The sequence below is a fragment of the Narcine bancroftii genome, chromosome 4 (genome assembly GCF_036971445.1).
Source record: "Narcine bancroftii isolate sNarBan1 chromosome 4, sNarBan1.hap1, whole genome shotgun sequence".
Classification (NCBI taxonomy): domain Eukaryota; kingdom Metazoa; phylum Chordata; class Chondrichthyes; order Torpediniformes; family Narcinidae; genus Narcine; species Narcine bancroftii.
The window spans coordinates 298,246,225-298,271,577 of NC_091472.1; the positions used below are offsets into that span (position 1 = coordinate 298,246,225).

General features: G+C 40.7%; 1 protein-coding gene across 23 annotated transcripts in view; it reads left to right on the forward strand.

The window, feature by feature from the left end:
* Nucleotides 1–25,353, forward strand: part of LOC138762132 (kalirin-like) — an 873,682-nt gene that overhangs the window by 576,743 nt on the left and 271,586 nt on the right. For 20 of the 23 annotated variants that reach the window (XR_011356765.1, XM_069935559.1, XM_069935558.1 and 17 more), the window contains 5 exons: nt 770–988; nt 2,736–2,885; nt 14,801–14,915; nt 15,403–15,518; nt 16,485–16,607. Coding sequence is in view for 22 of the 23 variants with exons in the window: in XM_069935559.1 (XP_069791660.1) it covers nt 770–988; nt 2,736–2,885; nt 14,801–14,915; nt 15,403–15,518; nt 16,485–16,607 (723 nt within the window). In the remaining variant the exon portion in view is untranslated. The remainder of the gene's footprint in view (nt 1–769; nt 989–2,735; nt 2,886–14,800; nt 14,916–15,402; nt 15,519–16,484; nt 16,608–25,353) is intronic. The other 3 variants (XM_069935552.1, XM_069935557.1, XM_069935576.1) reach the window with 1 other exon arrangement.

The window sequence follows — 25,353 nt, forward strand, 5'->3', positions numbered from 1 at the left end:
ATTTATGGTTTCTACTTCGTTTCTCTACCATCTGGAAACATGTTGGCTTTGAAGATCATCCACAGTCAGAAGTGCTAAATGTGTTACACAGTAGCTGAAAAATTCTTCAAAACTGGCAGTTTTCTAAATCATGATGACATTGTCTCAAATGTGTGGGAAAAGGTTCTTTTGGTCACTTCCAATTACATTACAAATGCTTATCAAATGGCGCTGTTATTCTGAGGAGAATTGCTGTTTGAATGTAACATATGCATTCTATCTGTTGCAGAACAAAACTACATTTAGTTCCAGGAAATTGTTTTCATGCTTTCTATCTGTGAGCTTGAACTTAACAGAATAGGTAAGCAAGTACAAAAAGGTGCTCTGGGTATCTCACTGGAAACCCAGAGTTCCTTTTACATTGTTTCATTGCCACAATGTCTCAAGAAATAAGTCATGCGATCTGCAGTATGAATTAAATATTACAAATTCCAGCAAAGAGATCACCTGCATTTCTCTTCATGTGTTAGAAATGATTTGGAATTATCTTTTGTATTTCGATGCAATGCAGCAAACTCAAGCTCGCGTTATTGAAAATGGCCAAGATGTAAATGTAATTATGCCTTATAAAATATTGTTGTCCCTCTATCATTGCTCTGTTTTGGAATTAACAATTAACATTGTAAGTCTTTAAAAATGTTCAACTTTCCCACATCTCATTACTCTACCTAATCCCTTTCACCATCTATCTGGCATTTCTATGCAACCTCTCTTTCCTCCCTACACACAGTCCCTCTTTCATGCCACTTCTTTGCAGAAAACCCACCAAAGTGCTCTTCAAGTGCAGCAGAAGGCCGAGACCATGCTACAGGCTGGCCATTATGACTCGGATGCCATCAGAGAGTGTGCTGAGAAAGTAGCCCTTCACTGGCAACAGCTCATGCTGAAGATGGAAGACAGACTGAAATTAGTCAATGCATCTGTGGCATTCTATAAGACATCTGAACAGGTAGAAAATTCACACATGCATTATTTAATCTTTTGTGTTGCCATTTATGGCATTGAACTTACAATGAGCAAGGAGAAAACTTCATTTGTCTTGGCCATTTTACAGCCAAACATATCTTATAGTTAGGCTTTGATTCAGATCCTTTGTGTTAATTAACTGTTAGAATTTCATCTGAAAGAGCAGAATTGATACAATTTTGGAGTGTAATCAGGGTGGGCATCCTCATTACAATAAAATTTGGCAAAAAATTTATTGTTCTATTTGTGACTTTGAATGAGCCATACAGATATTAGAATGAAAGATGTAAAAGGTGAATCACATCATAACTGAGAAAAAAAACTCATCACAGCAAGCAGATTTTCTGGGGCAGAGTCTCTTGAAAGAATCTCATGGAAATCAAAAATACATTGAGGTTTTAAATTGTTTAACCTCAAAGATAATAGCAGATGATTAAATATAATTTCAATGATTATTATAGTTTAGTTCAATATTTTGGCTGTAGATAAATAACCTTGTAAAACTACAGACGTGTATTAACAATGGAAGCACAAGACACTTTGAATTTGGAGATGGCCTGAATGAAACACAGAATATATTTATTTTATTATAGGGTCAACTCCTTGAATATATAAACACCCCAGTTATTGATTGGTAGAAGAAAAATATATCTTTAAAATAAATCACAGGAATATGTACTAAATTATTAGGATGACAACTTAATTCCATTCCTGATCTTATCCCTGAAAGTTTCAGTGCGGTCAGATTAACATAAACATACACTATTGTGCAAAGTGCAAAACCAGATTGTCCCATGCACATTGGAAGGTTTCAATGTCCTTAAAGTATTGATGGATGTGACAAGTGAACAGGTTGTTTTTAAGACGGTTCACATTTGTATTATGATATTCATCCGTGTAATCCCTGACAAAAATTGATATTCAATCCTTACACAAGTTTCCAGCACTAAATCAAGTAACCACCAAATTTTATAGTTACTTTCCATCCTTCTTGCAGTACACTCATTAACTTTGAACTGAGATAAACATTAGTCAAGGTACTTCGAGATCTTTGTTTCAAATTATGCCAACAAACCTTGTATATTGTGGAATATCTCCGGATAAATAGCATCTTTGAAAGTACAACTCTCTTTTTAACAGTGTTCTCAACCATCTGATAAGATTATGTGCTCATGTCTTGAAGTGGGACTCAGAATACTTGATCTTAGCCTTCACTCCTATCACAGAACACAGAAATCTACAGCACATTACAGGTCCATTGGTCACAGTGTTGAGTCAACCTAATAACCTATTCTAACAACTGCCTGGAATTTCCCTACTGCATAACCTTCCATTTTTCTCAGTTCCAGGTACCTATCTTATAGTCTTTTAAAAGATCCCATTGTACCTGCCTCCACCACCATTGCCAGCAGTACATTCCATGCACCCACTACTCTGTGTGAAAAAATTTACCTCTTACATCCCCTCTGTATATGCTCCCAAGGACCTTAAAACTATGCCCCCTCATGTTAGCCATTTTAGCCCTGGGAATAAGCTTCTGTCATCCACATGATCCATGCATCTCATAATCTTATAGACTTATCATATTATCATGATTAGGCCTGAGGTGTATGAACATGTAAGCTCTTGAATAAAAGAGACTAAAGCACTGTTGAGCTAATCCACATCCATGTGAACTGGCGAAACTGAGTATTAAACTGTCAACTCCACTGATTGTTTCCTGTTACTAGGTGTGCAGTGTTCTCGAAAGTCTGGAACAGGAATATCGGAGGGATGAGGACTGGTGTAGAGGCCAAGATAAACTGGGGCCAAATGCTGAAACCGATCATGTCACACCACTGATAAGCAAACATTTGGAGCAGAAAGAAGCCTTTCTTAAGGTAGTTATTTTCTTTGTGTCCACTTTAAAATGATTTAATTGAAACACAAAGGTAATAGTCCAGATAGTCTGCAAATCCTTAGTTCCTTGAAGGAACCTGTATCCCAAAACCTGATAAGCACAACATCAAAGGTGTCTGACCTCACTAAATCATACTTCAACCTTCAGAATAATTGGTTTAGTTCGAGATTCTTCTATACTGCTTCCTCTGGCTCTCCCCTCCACTAACGAAACTTCAGCCTTCCACCATGACATTCAGGAATGTCTTACACTCTAATGCCCATGATAAGGATAACATTAAAACAGAGCAGTAAATTCTGACCAAGTGAAATAAATACTTCATCATCCAGAAGTGGACAAATTAATCCATGAAGTATTCAATGATTGTAAGATTACTTTATTTAAGAACCAATACTGTTGTGTTTTGTTCAGGTAAATCCATTTAATTTATCATAACATTATGTCTGAAACCCACCTCAGAACACCAATTCCCTAACATAGCAGTAGCATTATTCCCATTTCCCACACTCAACAGCTTCTCTTGTTGAGCTTGTCTTCACTGATGTTTTAATTTAAACAGAATTATGTAGAACATAAAGAGAAAAGCCATTCAGCTCAAGAAGCAAAGATCCTTCCCAGTCTTCAGTGTTTAATGCACTATGTGGTACCTTCTAAATGGTGGGCTCTTTTGCAAAATCCATTCTATTCACTGTGGTGATATGTAATTACACCACTAGGTCACCAGGGGTCATCCCAGTGACCTTGTATATAAAGCAGTACAGAGCTACAGTCTAGTTTTCCAGGTTCGTCTTGCAGAGAGACAAGACCTCTTAGTGTACATATTAGTTTATTAAAGCTGTCTTATACTTGACAAGACGAACCTGGAAGATGAGACTGTAGCTCTAGACTGCTTTATATACAAGGTCACCGGGATGACCCCTGATGACCTATTGGTGTAATTACATATCACCACATTCACCCCCCCTTTAAAAAATTGTTATTCCCCCTGCCCCCCCCCCCATCCTCCTTCCCTTGTTTGTAAGTTCATAAGTCCAAAATTTTTCGTGGCTTCCGTTGCTTTCTGGACCTCCTCAGTAGTGGTATAGGGGTGGGGAGTGCGGTCTGCCTTTCTGCCTTTCTTGGTGGAAGTGGGAAGTACTAGATGGCCATGTGGCCGTGTGGGGTAGGGATCCTCTTGTATGGGATTAGGTCCTGCCATCAAGCCTAGGGTGGTGATATTTTGTGGGGCAGGCATACCCAGGGTCCTGATTTCTGGGGTGGGTGGTCTAGTCCTCTGGGGTAACTCGATGGACGACTGTTCTAGTGACTGCTGCTGCGCTCCTTGTTGATCCGTAGACATCTGTGTTTCCTCCACGTTGTTCACACATCCGGCCGGCGTGAGATCTCTAGTGGCCATCGAGTCTTCTTTTCCATCAGGGAATGTGATGAAGGGGTACTGAGGGTTCGCGTGCCTCAACTCCACTTGATCCACCAGCAGGTCCACTTTGTGGGGTCTGCAGTGCTTCCGGAGGAGAACAGGTCCCGGTGTCATCATCCATTTAGGAGCACTGTGCCCGTCGTCACTTTCCTTGTGAAAGAAAAGATACGCTTATGTGGTGTCATGTTAGTGGCAGTACACAACAAAGAACATATAGAGTGTAGGGCCTCTGGCAACACTTCTTCCCATCTAGTAACAGGGAGGTCTTTTGCTTTTAAAGTCAAGAGGACCGTTTTCCAGATAGTGGCATTTTCCCTTTCGACTTGCCCTTTCCCCCTGAGATTGTAACTTGTAGTGTGGCTGGTAGCAATCCCTATCTCGTTCAGGTACTGCTGTACTTCTGTGCTCAGAATGCAGCACCCCTGTCTGTGTGTATGTAGTTCGGGTACCCAAATATGCTGAAGATGGGTTGGAGGCATTTTATAACAGTGGCTGCTGATACATCAGAACACGGGATTACGAAGGGGGAACGGGAATATTCATCTATTACGTTTAGGAAATAGACATTTCTATTATTGGACGGGAGCGGGCCTTTAAAATCGAGGCCAAGGCGTTCAAAAGATTTGGTAGCTTTTATCAGGGTGGCTTTGGCCAGTAAAATTGCGTTTTGCATTCCACACAGATGGGGCAGCTTTTGTTCACTGACCTCACTTCCTCTACTGAAAATGGGAGGTTTTGGGTTTTAATGAAGTGAAACAGTCTAGCGACCCCCGGGTTGCCCAGCTCATTGTGCAAGCTCTGCAACTGGGACATGTGGTTAAGGATGGCACAAGTGCTTCTGGACAGCGCGTCCGGGGGCTTGTTGAGTCTACCAGGGCAGTATAGAATGTTGTAGTTAAATGTAGACAATTCTATCCGCCAAGGCAGGATTTTATCATTCTTAACTGTTCTGGTTATCGAACATAAAAGCCACAGACCATTGGTCTGTGATGAGGGTGAAGTGTTTGCACGCCAGATAATGTCGCCAGTGCCTTATTGCTTCCGCAATGGCTAGGGCCTCCTTCTCTACTGCTGAGTGTCTTACCTCTGTAGAGTTCGCGAGAAAAAGGCCACTGGTCGTCGGTCTTGGTTTAGGGTGGCTGGATGCATCCGTTTCTACTTGAAATGGAATTGACACATCTATGGACCACATGGTAGCTTTAGTGATATGGTCCCTAATTGTCCAGCAGCCACCAGAGCACTCAGGAACCAGTGGGAAAACTGAGGCTTTTATAAGTGGGCAGGTCCGGTCGGCGTAGTTGGGGACCCATTGGGCATAGTAAGCGAACACCTTTTTAGAGCTTTCCAGTGTGTGGTACTGGGAGGTCTAGGAGAGGGAGCATACAGGCTGGGTCTGGGCTGATTTCCGTGTTCTGCACTATGTAGCCCAGGATTGGCAACTTCCTGGCGCTAAAGGTGCATTTGTCCCTGTTGTATGTTAGTTTCCTTTCCTCGGCTGCCTGGAAGAACCATTTTAAATTCATGTCATGATCCTCCTGAGTGTGGCTACAGATTGTCACGTTGTCTAAGAAGGGAACACCGCTTTCAGTTGGAACTCATCTACTATTCGGTCCATTTCTCTCTGAAACAGGGACACTCCATTGGTGACACCGAAGGGGATTCGCAGAAGTTGATACAGCCTGCCGTTTGCCTCAAATGCCGTGTAAATGCGATCGCTGTTTCTAATGGGCAGTTGGTGGTATGCTGCCTTCAGGTCTATGGTGGAGAACACCTTATACTGCGCAATGTTGTTGACCATGTCTGCTATGCGTGGCAGGGTAGTTGTGTAAATTTGTTGATTGTCTGGCTGTAATCAACTACCATACGCAGTTTTTCTCCTGACTTTACTACAACCACCTGGGCTCTCCAGGGGCTGGTGCTCTGCTCTATGATGCCCTCCTGTAGTAGCCTGTGGACCTCCATCCTAATGAAGGCTCTGTCCCTCAGGCTGTACCTTCTGCTCTTTGTGGCTATTGGTGTGCATTCTGGGGTCAGGGGTTCTATGTTCAGGACAGACAGGCTGCAGTGTTGTTTTTTCGTAAGGCGTAGTGGGGTGTGAGGCCCGTTGTGCACTATTGTAATGCTTTCTAACTGGCACTGAAAATCTAACCCCAATAGTACTGGGGCACAGAGGTGAGGGAGTACTAGTAATTTTAATCCTTCGTATTTTGTGCCCTGGATTTCTAGAGTAACCCTGCAAAACTGTTTTACCTCAGCCGCAAGGCTGCTGGCTGCTAACAGGATCTGGTGCTCACTCGGGCGTGTGGGGAGGGCAAGGCGGTTGACTAACTCCTGGTCAATAAAACTTTCAGTGCTTCCACTATCTATTAAGCCATTTACCCTCACATCATTTATTTTGATGCACACAGAGGCATCAGATAAATTGTGTGGGCACGCCTGATTCATGTGTAGGAAAGCAAGTCTGGCGTGTCCTTTGTGTCCTTCCATCCGATAGTACTCGGAGTCATATTCATCTCCTGAAGACTGTGTCCTCTGCTTTGTAGCATTTGTCTAAGATGGCCGACTGCTCATGGCATTCTTCTTCCTCTGTTTATCTGTGGAGAAAGAAGAGCTTTCCCGCCTCTCATTAGCATGAGACTGGGTCTTCGCTGTGGCCTTGGGGCTTCTGCAGACTTTTGCATAATGTCCACGTTTTTCACAGTTGGAACAGACATTTTCTCTGGCAGGGCTGAGGGCTCTGGGGTGATTTCTTTGTCCACAGAAAAAGCACTTGGGACCCTCAAGATGTACCTCTGCTGCTGTGAATTCCTGTGAGGCATGAGTACTCCTCCAATTCTTTCCTGCTGCTTTCTAAAGCTTCTCTAATAGTCTCTGTCTCATCTAGCCCCACCATTCCTTTCTCCAGCAATCTATGTCTCATCTCAGTGGACTGTATACCTGCAACAATTCTGTCCCTAATAAGGACCTCTGCATACTCCTGAGCTGATACTGCTTTAAAATTCCAGCCTCTCGCCAGGTCTTTCAGAGAGAGTATAAAGTCTCTGGCAGACTCCCCTACTTGTTGTGGCCTGGTCATGAGCCTGTACCGGGAGTGGAGTTCGCTATGCCCCTCACTGTCTTTTCTTCTTTCTTTTCTTTGGCTTGGCTTTGCGGACGAAGATTTATGGAGGGGTATGTCCACATCTGCTGCACTCACTGTAATGCCTCTGTAAATTGCTCATTGCCTCTTGGCAGAACCTCCCATCCTGTATAATGTAGGAAGGGTGGTCTCCCAGCTGGGCTAACAGCAGCATTAATAGCTCTTTATCCGATGCCTCAGCACCTTTCACGTAATTCAGAAAGAATCTCTGCCAGCGGCTGAAGTGCGTGCCGGGTCCAGGATTTCTGGGGTCGAGCTCCAGCCTGTCTGGTCACACCACATAGCTAAGCCGCAGTCTCTGGTCCCTTAGGTGTTCAAGGGCGGACCCTGGGGTACTGGGAGCTGCTGGTAGAGTCTCTATTGGGCTTGTGTCTGCTGGAGGAGTAACCTGGGTGCTTGGGGCTGTTGGCTGAGTCTCTGGCTTTTGGACGTTTGCAGTGGGCTTAGGAGGGATCCCAGCGGTAGTGTCAGGTCTCCGTGGTACTGGAGAAACTGCTGCTGGGGGAGTGACGATAGTGATGTCTGCTTTCCCTGGCTCTGGAGTGGTCGGGAATTCTGCACATATGTGGCAATCGGGAGCATGACTTGTGAAGATCCTTCCACCTGTGCTTGTAGTGGTCCCTTTCTGATTGGACCGGGGTTTAGGGTCAGCAATGCCTGTACCGGCAAACCCACGGGCAGGCAGGGCTCTTGGCCATTTCTTTCCTGCCCTATTTTGCTTTTGTGGTCTTCCCCGCATTCCACCACGATTCCAGTACAGTGGTCCCTTGCCGTCTCTGTCTTCGGATGCACGTGCGTGCTGGTCGTTCCCAGATTCCATTCCTCAGAAAGAGTCTCCAGGTGGTCAGGAATGCGCATTGGAGCAGAAGCAGCTTCCATCCTAGTAGCTATCATATTAGTTTATTAAATTGTACTGACAATAACCACACCAGCAGTGTGAGTATAAGACAGTTTTAATAAACTAATATGTACACTAAGAGGTCTTGTCTCTCTGCAAGATGAACCTGGAAGGCTAGACTGTAGCTCAGGACTGCTTTATATACAAGGTCACCGGGATGACCCCTGGTGACCTAGTGGTGTAATTACATATCACCACAATACTCGCACTGCTGGTGTGGTTATTGTCAGTACACTCACTTCAATGGAATTAATTGTGAAGACAAAGTACATGGCACTGGTGCTGCTTTCTTATGCAATTTTCATATAACTAGAAACAAATTCCTTGGCACATTCAAGTTTAAATTTTTCAAATCCATTCATAATACTTATGTATTTCAAATAACACAGCTGATAATTGACTGAATAATGAGATTGTTCAAATTTTCATTTTAAATTTGTTGGTTTAAATGAAGAGGTAGTAGTAACATGAAGGTTCCCGATTGTCGGTGTTAATTGAGCATTACCTCTTAATGCTGACGAATGTACAATTGAACAATATAATTAATTATGCTCAGCTGTGGGTCTTTAAATATTTCTGGTTGAAAAGTTGCCAAATAAGCAGTTACTAATTATTTAATTAGTGCCTTCAGTTCTTTTCTATTTTGTATCATTCGTTTCGTCTCTTCTGGTTATTCATGGACAAACATATAGACAATATTTGTCCTTTCTTGATTTTCCTTTGTGGTGTTACAATCTGCCATCTATTTCTCATTGTCTTCCATTATTTTCTTTCACCATCTTTTCTGATTCTCCAGTGCTTTATATTTGTTTTCATCTTTCAGTTGTAATTCAGTTCCCATTTGTATCTCTTCTGTACAACTCCTACGTTTTCAAAAGTTTGTTTGATTCTCATGTTATGATTAACAATTTATGAATTTGGATGAAAAATTCAACTTCCATAAATTTGATCAACAGATTTGTAAAATCTATTCTTTTTATGTGTTTGAGTTTTTTTTTCTTATACAGGTACACGATCCTTTATCCAGAACCCTTGGGTGACAGTGTGTTCCGAATTTTGGATATTTCCGGATTTTGGAAAGCCTACCCAAATTGTGCTGTCGTATCCACCCCACCCCCTTCCAGTCACCCGGTCGTCTCCCCCAACCGTCAGTCCCTCGGCTGCCCAGCTGCCTCCCCCCAAGCACCAGCCGCCCGGCCGCCTCCCACCAAGTGCCAGCTGCCTGGCTGCCTCCTCCCAAGCACTGGCCCCTCGGCCGCCTCTCTCCCCACTTACTGGATTTTGGAGCTTTCCAGATTTTAGATGTCCGGATAAAGGATTGTGTACCTGTACTTCACTTCCATTAAAGTTAGGCCTGAGATATATGAGCATGTAAGCTCCTGAATAAAAAAAATTAGCACTTTAAAAACAGCATTAGATCAAGGAATTAAATTCTTAATTTTTTTATTCTTAAATTTTTCTTGCATTCATGTTCCTATCATTCAATCTTTTGAATGTCCCTATTGTACTAACCTCTACCACCAATGGTAATGCATTCCAAGCACCCACCATTCTCTGTGTGTGTAAAACAAAAAGTTCCTCTGGCATCTCCCCTAAACTTTCCTACACTCACCTTATACAGATATCCACTGATATTTATCATTGTTGCCCCAGGGGATAGGTACTGGCAGTCCACCCTATCTAAGCTCCTCATAATCTTATGTACCTCTATGAAATCACCTCTCATTCTTTGTCGCTCCCTAGCTCTGTCAACCTTGCTTCAGAGTACATCCTGGTAAATCTCCTTTCTGTCTCTAAATCATCTACATCTTTCTCTAATGAGGCAACCAGAACTGAACACAATACTCTCAAATGTGGCCCAAGCAGAGTTTTATAAAGGTACATTACTTAATAGTTCTTGAACTTAATCCCTGATTATCGATGGACAGCACAACGTATGCCTTCTTAACCACTCTATCAACTCACGCAGCAACCTTGCAGGATCTATGGACCTGGACCACAAGATCCCTCTGTATCTCCACATTGTTAAGAATCCTGCTATTAACCATGTTCTCCATCCTCAAGTTCGACCTTCCAGAATGTATTACTTCACACACATCCAGATTGAACTCCATCTGCTACTTCTCCAGCAAATTCTGCATCCAATCTATATTCTGCTGTAACCTATGACAACCTTCTACATACCTGTAACCTTTGGATCATCTGCAAACTTACTGATCCCTCCTTCCACTTCCTCATCCAAGTCAATTATAAAAATCACAAAGAGCAGGAGTCCCTAAACAGATCCCTCCAGAATGCCGCCAGTCACCGACCTTCAGGCAGAATGCATTCCCATTTACTACTACCCTCTGCTTTCTGCAGACAGGCAATTTCCAAATCCAAGCATCCAAAGTTCCTTGGATCCCGTGCCTGTACTGTGCTGTATGTTCCATGACTTTCTGAATGAACATACCATGGAAGAGCTTGTCAAATACTTTACTAAAATCCATATATGCCACATCTACGACCTTACAATTCACAGGTGGCACAGTTGGCGTAGCAGTTAGTGCAATGATGTTACAGCTGCAGTGATTGGGACTGGGGTTCAAATCCCACTCTATCTATAAAGAAGTCTCTGGTTTCCTCCCACTGTTTACAACATACCGAGTGTTGTAGGTCAATTAAATGTAATTGGGTGGCAGAACTTGTTGGCCAAAAGGGCCTGATACTGTGCTGAATGTCTAAAATTTAAAATTCTTTTTACCGTCTTCTTGAAAAACTAAATGAGGTTGTGAGGCATGTCCTGCCCCCTCACAAAACTAAAGTTTGATAATAACTTTTAAAGGGGTATTAGGTCACTTAAAAAGGAAATATCAGTTCAATTGTGGGAAAGCACAAGTCAGTCAGACTTTTAGTGAGCTGGTACAACCAAGATGTGCCAACAGGCCTCCATTGGTGCAACATGGTACTAGCTACCAGAGAAATGCTTATTGCTAGGATGACCCCACCGTCACCAGGAGTAGGTGTTATCAGTTCTCTGGATTTGAGCCATCAATCAACTAATCAAAAACTGTAAAACTAATCCAGTCATGCGTGTGAGATGGCTCGCAAGAGTTTACTCGGGACCAAAGGCATTGTTAATTCTATAAATAGTTTTCTAACTGTAATTTTAAAAGTTCGTTCTTTGGATTTGGGAAAACACTGGGATCTGTCATTTCTCTCTGGTTCTAACAAGGTGGAAGCTTGTATTTCACACAACACGTGCACAGCACAAACATTTGGCACATTTACAATACCTATCCAGCAATAAGGCTGACTCTTCCATAAATGGGGTAGATGATGGTTGACAGGAAGGGCAATTGATAGTTTATGAGATGGTGCACTTGCTCCACTGCTGCACACCTTTGCATGTACTCCTCATGCATGGCATTGAAACTCTCCAAACTATCCTGTATGTTTCATCTCTTCTTCAAGCATTCATGGGCCAGGAATCAGTGGGGATATTATATTGCTTCAAGGACATTTTGAAGATATCCATCCACCTGATAATCCCTTTGCATGACAGAGCTTAGACAAGAGTGTCTATCTTGGAAGTCTGATAAAGGGCATGGGAACAACAACTTACTCAATATAACATGCTTAGATTAACCAGGTCCTCGGTACCGGTGATATTAGTTCCTTTGTACTTTGGGGAAGTTGCAGAATTTTGCAGAGACAACATTTTTCCTTCAGTAATTTGAGATGCCTGCTATAGCCGTTCTAGGTTTCACAAGCATACTGGAGGATATATGGGGAGAACCATGACTTTTGTGCCATATCTGAGGTCTTGATCCAAATATCCTTTTCCTCAATTGACAAAAGGCTGAACACTTCGAAGGTCGTGGTAAATCTCATCATTGTTGCCTGCCTTTCACAAAAAATGGCTCGTGAAATGAGAATGATGTTAAGAAAGGTTTGTATTTCTCTCTGAATTCTTTCACGAGTTGGTGCAGGGAGCAGCTTTTCAGCCACTGAGAAGAGATTGTTGGAAAGGATCTTGATGGTGATGACCAAAGCTCTCGAATAGTTACCATAATCAAGAATCTCTGTTCTTGAAAATCACCACATCTCTGACACCCCTCAAAATATTCTCCTCTTTCCAGATTTGTGGAATGAGCCTGTGGATTTCTGACTGATCTTATTCACCCCCAAACATGTGGTTTGATTACAGCAGAGCTGGTGATTTTTTTTTTCCTTATTTTTGCATATATTTAAAACGTCTGCCTAAATAGGGTTAGGGTTATTATGATTGAATAAAAAAAATCAAGGGTATTTTGACCAGAGAAAGAAGTGTTGAGTCAAGAACTTATGTTGGATGTTCAGAAGAAACAATCTGAGGATCACATGGTCAGCCTTCCCTCGATCCAATGTTGTCCTATGAAATGTATTAAAATGTTCCGGCTCTGCATGCCAGCAAGTGGATTTTTATCAGTGGTTAGTCACTTGTCTATTGAAGCTGTAAAAGTAACTTTTTTTCTCTGACTCACAGCAAATCACATATAAATGAAAAAAACAGTTGCTGCAAATTTATTCAATTCCACGCCCCACTCCCATCCTGACATATCTGTTCCTGGCCTTGTACTATCCCATCAAGACCACCCATAAATTGGAGGAGCAACTCTGGTCACTCTCCAACCAGTTTCATTAACATTGCCTTCTCTGGTTTCTGCTCGCCTCCTCACTGTTCTCCTCCCCTCCCTTTCCCTTTATCTTCTTTCCTCCAGCTCTCCAGCCCCTTTAACTCTCCATTCACAGAGCCATCCCTCCTCCCCCACTTGCAGGTGTGCCTTCCCTCCTGTATCCACCTATTACCTCCTGACTGCTTCTTCCTGTGCTCCTCCCCCACCATTTTGTTCAGGCACTTGCTGACATTTTTTTTATATCTTGATGGAGGGCTCAAGCCTGAAATGTTAGTTATATATCTTTATCTTTGCTACATAAAGTACCCTACATATTACCTACTGAGTTTCTCCAGCATTGTGTTTTAAATCTATTCTCCTTGGTTTTGAAAAATGCATTGTATTGAAGCTTCAATGTACTTGTCTCTGGTTTTGAAATTCAGTGCTATTACAGTCAATAGAACCAAACATCAGAAGCTTGTGCAACTAGTATAATATAAATGGTTACTGACTGGTGATGAATCTCCAGGAATTGCATTGGAGTCTTTATCCTACCCTTTTTCCTTCTAAGATGTCAATTAAAAGTTCTGCTGTCTTTCCCTTCATGTCCATTCTTTTCTGAGTTGCTCCCTGTCATAACCCTGTCGTGTAATTGCCTGCTCATCCAGTTTTATGAAATCATTGTTGCTGGATCCAGAAATCTCTTGGAACTGATAAATCGAATGGAAAGAGAAGGTTTGCACCAAAAAGATTACAAGATGAGGTTGTTTCACACTAAATGCAAGCCAATGGAATACTGTTTAAAAAAAAAACCCTGGTATTCAGCACCTATGGGGATTGGTAGATGCTGGATAAGTGAATTTTCTGGTTGCTTGAGGTTGTGTGTTGTGTGATTGGCAAAATAATTTTTCACAATTTTTTTTGCCAGTTACTTAAGCTGACCAGTTGCTTGAATTCTGGATAATGGGAATTTTACTGTACTTTAATGCTGCATTTGAAATGCGTGGACCAAAACAAATTATTTTGCCCTTCTCAGAAATAATAGTTTGAACAGCTTTCATTCTATGAAAAGCATAAGAGAGAGAGAGAGAGTGATAAAATATCAGAAGTTTTAAATTTTTCAGTTGCACTGAATTTTATGTTGCTGTTATGAATTTCTGATAATTTTACAATTAAAGTAGGTTAATTATTTCTGAAAAATAAATACCTGTACGTTGGAAATATCTTGGTTCCTAATAGGGCTATAGTTGTAAGTGAATCCATGGTACTGAACTTTAAGATCAGCCATGATCTCGTTGAATGGCGGAGCAGGCTCGAAGGGTCGAATGACCTACTCCTGCTCCTATCTTCTATGTTTCTATGTTTCTATATTTACCAATCCAATGGATTGAGTAGGGATTGACATAAAAAAGGCATTGGCTTGATTCAGGCTTCATTTCCATTTCCATATACATACTGTCTTCTACTTATTGAACATTACTTGGCAGCTTGGGCCAGGATTAAGAAAAGCATTTTCTCTCAAACTTCTTCCCAAAATTGTTCCACCTATTTGTACTTGAAAATTACGTGGATTCCTCCAGCCAGGCCCCATAGTATTTGAGTACATCAAAGACAGCTGTTTTCTCCTTCCCAAGTAAGTCACCAACTTGCACCTCCCTGCCCGCTCCCCCTTCCTCCCAAATAAACACCTATCCCTGTCTTTAACATTGAATGATTTGTTCGGCAGTGGCTGGCATGATCAATTTGGGAGAGACATGAAGAGCAATGGGCCGTCATGAATAATCACCTCATTGTGTATTCATAGGCTTGCACTCTTGCGCGCAGGAATGCTGAGGTGTTTCTGAAGTACATTCACAGGAACAATGTGAGTATGCCTGGAGTAGCTGCTCACACGAGAGGCCCTGAGCAGCAAGTAAAAGGTGGGTCTGGGTTTATAAAGAATGAAAGGGTCATTTGTAATCTACAAGTATCATTTTGGAAAATTATGTACATTTTGAATGCAACTTCCATTCCAAAAGTTTGTCATCCAAAGCATTAATGAAAATTAGTTTGGCTCACACCTAAAAGTTATAGCATTGATGTCGCATTTTACATGCATTAGGTCATTTATATTTTTAAGATCCTAATTAAAATGAATTCCTGAAGTTGAAAACTGTCAACTGAAATGTTTTCACTTAGAATTGTACGATGAGATGATTTTTTGATCCACCCTACGACATTCTATACCTTCATGAAATGTTGACTTATCTCTTATAATTTGATTTCTGCTTTGGAATTTCCTAATAACTCTTCCTGTCTCACGAAATTCAGGTTGGGTGTCCTTTCATCGTTCTTGGCATTCAAAAGCAATTAGATCACAGTCTCCCAGAATCTGAGAATATGACAATGTTTTGTTTGCTTGTACAGCTATTCTGAGTGAGCTACTGCAGAGGGAGAATAGAGTCCTTCACTTCTGGACAATGAAAAAGAGGAGATTAGATCAGTGCCAGCAATATGTGGTGTTTGAAAGAAGTGCCAAACAGGTATGTGTATCGTTTTGATTTCACACTCTGCTCTCATCCTTCAGTGATTGCTGTCTGATGAAAAAAAATCTTAATAAAGTCTTGCATTCTTCAATTGCATGCTTGTAATATTTCTTGTGTCGAACTGTAAAAACCATTTTGAATATGGTAACTTCTAATGTCTGTAGTAATTAAGGTATATTAATGGAGAATTGTTGACTAGGAATGAAAACTTTGGAGATATCTGATCCCTGTGCACTGTGAGGAATATTTAAACAATAGTTTTTACTTATACAGTTTTGTCTGCAAATACAAAGGAATCCTGATGGGAGTCCAAAAAGAAATTGCATCGCGACAAGAGCAGGGTTGCGCTAAATCGGGGTTTCACTGCTGAGTACAATCGATCGTGGCAGCAATGTCACCTCCTCCCCTCGGTTCGCGGCAGCTCTCACTCCCACCCCTCGTTCGCCGCAACACACACCACCCACCTTCATCAATGCGGTGAATTCCCCACCAAGATAAACATAACTGTCCTGACCTTAATCATGTCGACGCGCCACTTCGAAATATCCGCTGCGCCACAGGGTGGCCTTTCCTGGTACTGCATCTTTTAAAATGGGTTGGCTTAACGTCCTATCTGGAAGAATAGAACGTGGACATTCAGGGTCCAATGATTCATTGCTTAATATCTGAATTCACGTTCAGTTGGGGCGCGTTAAACCAGGGTTCCCTTGTATTGAGTGATTTTCTTCAAGGAAATGGTAGGTAGGGGTGGATGCTCCAAAATATCATCATGTGAGCACACTGTTTTATCAACAAAGGTGTGCTTCGTGCTTTTTTTTCCTGTTTGATTTTGTATAACCCCGATTTTACTTTTCAATGTATCGATCGATGGAAAGAAGTAATTAATTTGAGGCGTTTGGGAAGTGAACTTTGTTGTTTTAAGCAGCATGTTCAGGTCAGTGTTATTCCTCATCTGCCCAACAGGCTTTGGATTGGATCCAAGAAACAGGCGAGTATTACCTTTCTACCCATACCTCTGCTGGGGAAACTACTGAAGAAACTCAAGACCTTATGAAAGAATATAGTGAATTCAGGATCTCTGCCAAGGTAAGAATATGGTTCCTCTGTCAGAATTTTCACTTGGATGATTGGAAGCTTTTATGTGCTAAGACAGGCCTATCATGTAAAGAAAGAAGTCCTGAACTTCACTTGGGGCCACTGTTCTCCTCCACTGTATCCCACGTTTGCTGATTTAGTGAAAATTCAAAATGTCCATTGCTTAAATTGGGAAGAAATATTTGAGGATATAAATGTGATTTTTCTATTTAGTTGCATTATTTTAAATGTTTTTATTTTTTATTTTTTCTAGTGTTTTAAGTCATTTCATTTTTTTAAATTTTATACATTTATCTCAAGGTATTTCTTAGAACAGCATCGACCAATTATATTCTATACAGGACTCCTGAAAGGTCCCATGCTATACAGGAACTTCCCAATAAATTGGCAACCCGATTTCTCCAAGTTATGAAGGCTTCAAGGGCAAACTGGCCCAGCAACTTTCAATATCTTTACCAGCAGATATTCCAGGGTTGTTTTTAATCCATATTTGAGCAAGATTTTAAAACTAGTGTATATAATTATCTGGATAGACATAGTATGATTAGGAACAATCAACTTGGATTTATGTATGGAAGGTCATGTTTGACAAATCTAATTGAATTTTTTGAAGAGGTTACCAGAAAAATTGACCAGGTGGATGTTGTCTATATGGACTTCAGTAAGGCTTTTGACAAGGAAGGAAGGTTAAATCGTTAGGTGTGAATATGGAAGTACTAAAATGGATTCAACAATAGCTGGATGGGAGATGCCAGAGAGTAGTGGTGGATAACTGTTTGTCAGGTTGGAGGCTGGTAGCTAGTGGTGTGCCTCAAGCATCTGTACTGGGTCCATTGTGGTTTGTAATATACATTAATGATCTAGATGATGGGGTGGTAAATTGGATTAGTAAGTATGCAGATGATGGTAGCATTGTGGAAAGTGAGGAAGGTTTTCAAATCTTGCAGAGATTTGCACAAGTTAGAAGAAAGGGCTGAAAGTTGGCAAATGGAGTTTCATGTTGACAAGTGTGAGGTGCTATATTTTGGTAGTACTAATCAAAATAGGACATACATGGTGAATGGTAGGGCATTAAAGAATGCAATTGAATACAGGGATCTAGGAATAATGGTACACAATTCCCTAAAAGTGGTATCTCAGGTGGGTAGGGTAGTGAAGAAATCCTTTGGAATGTTGGCATTTATAAATCAGAGCATAGAGTGTAAGAGTTAGGAGGTAATGTTAAAATTGTACAAGGCATTGGTGAGGCCAAATTTGGAATATTGTGTTCAGTTCTGGTCACCAAATTATAGGAAGGATGTGAACAAAATGTAGAGAGTACAGAGAAGATTCACCAGAATGAGACCTGGGTTTCAGCACCTAGGTTATAGAGAAAGGTTAAACAAGTTTATTCCTTGGAGCATAGAAGCTGAGGGGGGATTTGATAAAGTAGATGTGAATACTTTTTCAATTGAAGATCGGGGATATTAAAAAAGGAGGACATGAGCTGAGAGTTAGGGGCAAAAGTTTAGGTGCAACACCAGGGGAATCTTTACTCATCTTTACTCATTTCCACTGTGTGGAATGAGCTTCTGGTGGAGATGATGGAGGCTGGTGCAATATTATCTTTTAAGAAAAATGTTGATAGATTATATGGATGTAAAAGGTATGGAGGGTTATGGGCAGATTGCACGTCAGTTGGACTAAGAGAGTATAAGTGTTTCAGCATGGACAAGAAGGGCCATGATGGCCCGTTTCCATGCTGTAATTGTTATATGGTTACATAATGTCCATTTCTGGCATTGAATGTATTGTACTGACAAGTGTTTTGCTGGTTTCCTTGAATATTTCTGTTCACAAGAGACTCTTAGCACCTTCGATTGGAATGTGACTTCGTCTTCTAATCTACTTCAGGAACTTTTATGATTTGGAAAAAAATCTTAAAATTGTGCCCCCCAAAAAACAATTTGCTGTTATCCATTAATAGATTAAAATTATACATGTTGTCATTATAACAGAATACTTTCCAGAATGCCAGCTGAAACTTAGACCATGCAGCAAAGAACATTCCACAAGAACATTTTTAAGATGTATTTTGTGCCAGTACATTAAAATAAAATTCCATCTTATTTAGTTTCAATTGCACATGTAATTTCACACTGGAAAGATAAAGAAAAATATTGAAAACACCAATTAACCACATAGGCAGAAACTCCTCATAAATAATCTAATTATTACCATGCTTCATTCTGAATTCTATTTAGTTTTGTCATTTGAGTTGCTTTAGACTCTACATTATTCCTTTTGTTAATTTTATGATAAGTATTAAAGAACAGAAACTGTCCAGCTGTGGTGCACATGATTTGGAGTATTTTTCTGATTTAGTTATTTATCAACAAGAACCAGAATTTCCTGGTATGGGTCCACTGTCTATAATTGCTGACTGTGGCCAAATCATATTTGCAATTACCTGGTCTGAAGGCAGAGTGTATGTTTTGCTGACCAGACTTCAGTTGTATAGCCTGAGAAGTGTAAAGTCGCAGACAGATTGAAGTGAATAGCTCCCCAAAACACCATGGAAGATTTTGACAAAAGCCAAGTTTTGATTTTTAGGCCCAAAATGTCAAACGCTTGTGTTAGATCCACAAATGTGAAATATAGACTTTTCTGCTGCTCAGCACATTTCTCTTGGAGCTGCCTCAGTGAGAATATCATATTCACTATGGCCAGTTCGAAAACCACATTGGCTTTCTGTAAGAATGTTGTCCTTGATGTTGGACACCAAACATCTAAGGATGATCTTTGAGGCATTTTTCCACAACTGACAGAAGAGAGATTCCATAATATTTGTTGAAATATCTCTTGTCTTCCTTGTTCTTGTAGATGGTCACGATTGATGCGTCTTTGAAGTTTTGTGGTAGTTCTTCAGTTCCCCACAACTTTGTGGTGCAGGCATAATGTCAGTGTGTTTCCACCATACTGGTAGATCTCGGCTGCAATAGTGACAGGCCCTGGTGCTTGGGTTTTAGCTGTTTGCTGGCTTTGATGACCATGAAGAGTAAGGGGAGCATCTAGCTTGAGTACTCTGCCCAGTGCTTCATTGGTGATGGTTCCTGGTCTATTCAATAGCCCATAGAAGTGTCTGTGCCATCTTTTCATGTGCTCTGACTTCTCAGTGAAGATGGATGTACTGTCTTTGCTCAGGAGTTGTGAGGTACCTTGCTTTGATGGACCATACATAATCTTGATTGCTTCATAGAAGGTTCTTGAGTCATTACTGTCACTGAAGGCTTGTAATTCCTTGGCCTTGTTTGCCCACCATTGATCTTTCATAGCTCTGAGCTGCCTCTGGAAAGTTTTTTTTTTGCACTCAAAAAGGCACTTTTTTTGGTGTTGAAGAAGAGCTTGGTGTGCAACTGCCTTAGCTCTTAGAAGGTCTTGTGCAGATTGGTTGTTCTCATAAAACCAGTCGATGCTTGACCTTGACTTTCCCCAGGGTGTCCTGGGCAGTCCTTTGGGCCATTTCTTTGAAAGTATTCCAGTGCTCATAATACTGTCTGGTGAATTTTCAACCAGTCTGCTTAGCACAGTTTCCATGGAGCACAGGTCCTGCAAGCCAATTACTCCAGCAACGAAATGACAGATTCAGTGATTTGAGTCTTACAATTTGTTCAGAGCTCCTCTATTTAACAATGCATGCACCAAAGTCTCAAATTTTCAATTAAGTGCTGCAGACCCAATGTGGTGATGCAATATTCTCTGTGCTCTGTACATTTTTCTTCAATGCAGTGTCTTCTGTGGTAACAGTTATCATTTTATTATATCATAATCTTTATTGCCAGATTTTATTTGCTTAAAGCTGCAATTTCAATGGTCTGTTAATTTTTATTTTGGCTTTATTGAGGCTATAAAAATTTAAGTCTTTAAAGGTCTCAGAATTTCTCAGATTTGACCCCTAATGAATGTCATAATTTAAAATTGTTTTAGGAGAATCTTCCACAGCACATTTATTTCTTGGAATGGTCAGAGATCAACATTTTCCCTCATTCACTGAATTCTTCATTTTCAACATGTAGCCTTTGCCTTTGTGTAGCTCCAGAGTTCCTTACATCCATTGGCCATTTGTTGTTCCATAGGAGCCGCAATGAAATGGATCAACACCAACAACACTTGAAATGATGTGTAAACTAATGGAGAGGATTCTTAAAGATAGGACCTATGAGCATTTGGAGAAGTACAGTCTACTCAAGTTTAGTCAGCATGGCTTTGTAAATGCCTATGTTAACTGCAAGTCTAAACTAATTGAGTTTTTTTGAGGAGGTAACAAAATAAATTGATGAGGGTAGGCCAGTAGATGTGGTCTACATGGATTTTAGCAAGGCTTTTGACAAGATTCCTCCATTTGAGACTCAAATAGAAAGTCATGGGATCAGTGGAAAATTAGCTGTATGGATAAACAATTGGCTTGTCGGAAGAAAGCAGATAGTAGTAGTGGAAGGAAAGTATTCTGCCTGGAGGTCGGTGACTAGTGGAGTGCCACAGAGATCTGACCTGGGACCCCTGCTCTTTGTGATTTTTTTAAAAATATAAATGACATGGATGAAAATATAGATGGATGGGTCAGTAAGTTTGTGGATGGCACGAAGGTTGAAGGAGTTGTGGATGGAGCTGAAGGTTGTTGAAGGTTACAAGATGATATAGACAGAATGAAGAGTTGGGCAGAAAAGTGGCAGATGGATTTCAATCCGGATAAGTGTGAGGTGATGCATTTTGAAAGGACTAACCAGAAGGCTGAGTACAGGGTTAATAGTTGGTTATGTAAGAGTATCCATGAACAGAGGGGCCTTGGGGTGCAAATCCATACATCCCTCAAAGTCACTACAAAGATTGATAGGATAGTTAAGAAGGTTTATGGGATGCTGGGATTCATTAAAAGGAGGGTTGAATTCAAGAGTAGAGAGGTCATGTTGCAACTCAACAAATCTTTCGTAAGACCACACTTGTGTTCAGTATTGTGTTCAGTTGTGGTCACCTCATTATAGGAAGGATGTGGAAGCAATGGAGAGGGTGCAAAGGAGATTTAACAGGATGTGTCTGGCTTGGGAAACAAGTCTTATGAGGCAAGGTTAGCAGAGCTGGGACTTTTCCTTTGGAGCATAGAATGATGAGTGGAAACTTGATAGAGGTCTAGAAGATTATGAGAGGCATAGATAGGGTGGACAGCCAACCCCTGTTTTCTAGGGCAGAATCAACAAACACCAGAGGACATATGTTAAGGGATGGAAATTTAGGGAAGATATTTGTGGTAAGTTTTTTACGCAAGAGAGTTGTAGGTGCCTGGAATGTCTTTGGCGGGGATGGTGGTGGAAGCTGAAATACGGGGGGCATTTAAGTTACTCTAAGTCAGACACAAGGATGAAAGAAAAATAGTGGGTTATGGGGTAGGGAGGATTTAGTACTTATTTTTTGGAAAGAATATATGGGTCAGCACAATATCGAGAGCCAAAGGGCCTGTTCTATGCTATATTGTTCGATGTTCTATGTTAACTGCAGGTCTGACATAAACAAACTAAGTTTTATATATTGGCACCAAAGGATTTCAGATTTTAGATTCAGATTTCAGATTTACCAGGTATGCACTGCTTAGCATCCGTTCGGGCATCGTCCAACCACATATACAACCATGGTCCCATAATTATTCAGTTACCACGAGCAAGTCCACAGCAATTTCGCTAGCTATAGGAAATTGTATACTCATACTGATCCCACTGCCCTGCTGTCTCCCCAAAGCCCCGTGTCGGTCCCCACACTGATCCAACTGCCCCATTCTCTCCCCACAGCCTTGTGATGGTCCCCACACTGATCCCACTGCCCCGCTCTTCAACAGCCTGTGTCATTCCCCACAGTGATCCCACTGCCCCGGACTCTGCCCATAGCCCTGTGCCGGTCCCCATGCTGATCCCTAGTTACAAATAACAAGTTTACAGACACACTACAGTATCCCATATAGCTGTATTATACCTGTTTAATATGGTGTTCGCACAATGTCCACATCGTATAAAACCCAATTTCACAGAACATATTGTGGACATTAAGTCAAAGTACATACATCACATACAACCCTGAGATTCTTTTTCCTGCAGGCGAGGCAAAATTACCACTTATTGGCAGTGCAAAAAAAACCAGAACATACTTATGTAACAAAGAAATGTAAATAAACTGTGCAATACAGTGGTAGAAAAAAAATTCAATAAAGCGCAAAAGTAAGTTATTGAATAAGTCCCTGATTGTGATATGAAGCAAAGTTTTTAAAAAAGCAATCTGAGTATAGAACAGACACGTAAAATAAACTTGATGGATAGATTTATGGATTCCTTCTTCCATATTTCTACCAAAGCAAGGTGCTCTCTATATCACCTTTGCATCTATTAAAATGGCAATAAAACTGTGTATTTGTTTCTACGTACAAGCATGTCTGTGTGTGTGTTGCGTGCATGTGTGTGAGAGAGAGAGAGATCAGGAATAAAATGAAAATGAATGCTGGGAATACTGAGCAGACAAGAGTAATCTCAGGACAAGAATACAAATGATGTATGTAAATCATTGACTTGAAATATAAATTATGTTTCTCTTGCCACGTTTGCTGCCTGTCGTGCTGAGTATTTTGCAGATTCAATCATTTCTAGTTCTGATTTTTAACATTTACATTTTACAATTTTGTAGTAATACACAGAGAATTTCTCACCTCAAAGGTAAAAGCATCATTAATTAAGTCAATGGACTGGTATATTTTTCACTATCCCCCTATTGCCAACCCATAACATCTGCCACCATGAGAAACAGCCCACCCTATCCCTAACTTGCTGTCAACCAAGTACAGGATTACATTTAAATCTCTGAACACAAACAATGTTTTATATACTATTCCCAAATTCAAAACTTGTAAGAAAGAATATGATGCCGTCATTATTTTTTTTCTGGAATTTTGCATCTCTTCCTTTAAATTAATCCTGAGAAATGACCTCTTTGTACCTCCTTATTTATGGCTATGCATCAAATTATGATTGACAATGCTCCTTTTCTAATAAAACATGTTATAAATCAATATTGTTAATATCACAATCACTTAGAATATTTGGGCTGCACCAACACAGGCCATGTCATCAGAGAGTGTCACTCATGTAGAAAGTGTCTTAATCTAAACCTGCAGAAACAGAATCAGGCTACAGATAGGAAATTTAAATCAAAGATGCTACAACTGGGGGGCGTGGCAAGATGGCGTAAGGATCAGACGTGCCTTCCAGTCCTCTCCTGACTCTATCTTATTGTTTTGTCTAGAAATGCCCGTTAAAATTCTTTAAAAGTTTAGATAATTTCAGTGCTGTTAATTTAACTTATGATGGTACAATTGGTGGAAAAGAGCAAAAAAAAACGACAACAGATCATCAAAAAACTACATTTTCCAAAAGTTCAAGTTTTGGAGCCTACCTACAGAAAAGACACCGGGACTCAGTGTGAAATGGATCCCAGGAGAGAGGTACAGTGTTCAGATGTAGAGCTCTATGTTACATCGGTAGAGACCCCTAAAGAGGGCGCCAAACAGCCTTTAGAACAAAGAGTTACTCAAAGGCATTTGTCAACTGTAGAGGTGGCGCTACAAACTGCATCTCTTGAGATAGAAAAACCTATACAACTTGATGTACTGGGAGAACTTAATACATTATGGACTGGGGAAAACCCCGGCCAGCGTCCTCCAGTCATTGTTGGAGAGGCTGTGGCTGGGGTTTCCACACGCAATCATACTACAAGGAAGGCAACCAGAATGAAGGAAGGAACAGAAGATCCTTTGGTTATGCAGAAGAAGCAGGAATCTGTTGAGCCAAAATCTTTTCCAATTGAAAAGATTTTTGTGAATCTTGAATCTAAATTATCTTATACAATGCAGGGATTATCCAAGATTATGACTGAACTTGGTACTAGGTTTAATACTCTGGTGAAAATACATTCTCAACAGATGGCTGAGTTTGGAGCTTTTAAGCTTGAAGTGAGAGATAAATTTTAATTCGTGTGAAGAAGATATAGACGAAATACGGGATCAAGTTTTTGATGTGACCAAAATGGTCGAAGACTTACAAACTCAAAATAAAAATTTGGTGAAAAAGATTGATTATTTGGAAAACCAATCCAGACGGAACAATATAAAGATTATTGGCTTGCCGGAAGGTATGGAGGGACCAGACTCAAGAAAATTTTTTACTGAATGGATTCCGCAGGTGTTGGGTCAAGAACATTTTCCGGAAGGTATAATACTGGAACGTGCTCACAGAGCCTTGCGTAGAAGACCTATTTCAGGTCAAAGTCCAAGACCTGTTTTGGTTTGTTGCTTGAATTATTACAACAGAGAAATAATTTTACGAGTGGCTATTAGAAATGCACAACAGAGAAAATCACCCTTGATGATTCAAAATAATCGAGTTTTATTCTATGCGGATTTGAGTCAAGAAGTTATGTTCCAACGACGGGAATTCAATCCTGCTAAAGAGTTGTTGTGGAAGAAAGGTTACAAGGCAACCTTTAGATATCCAGCTGTTTTGAAGGTTTTCCAAGATGGTTGCCAACCAAAGTTCTTTGATTCTCCAAAGGAAGCTATAGCATTTGCTCAGTTTTAACAGAGACATAGTCCGTCGCGATCTCTAAGGAGACAAGAGATGGAAGAAAAGAGCTGTGCTCCAAGAAGGAATGGTTGTAATGGTGACTC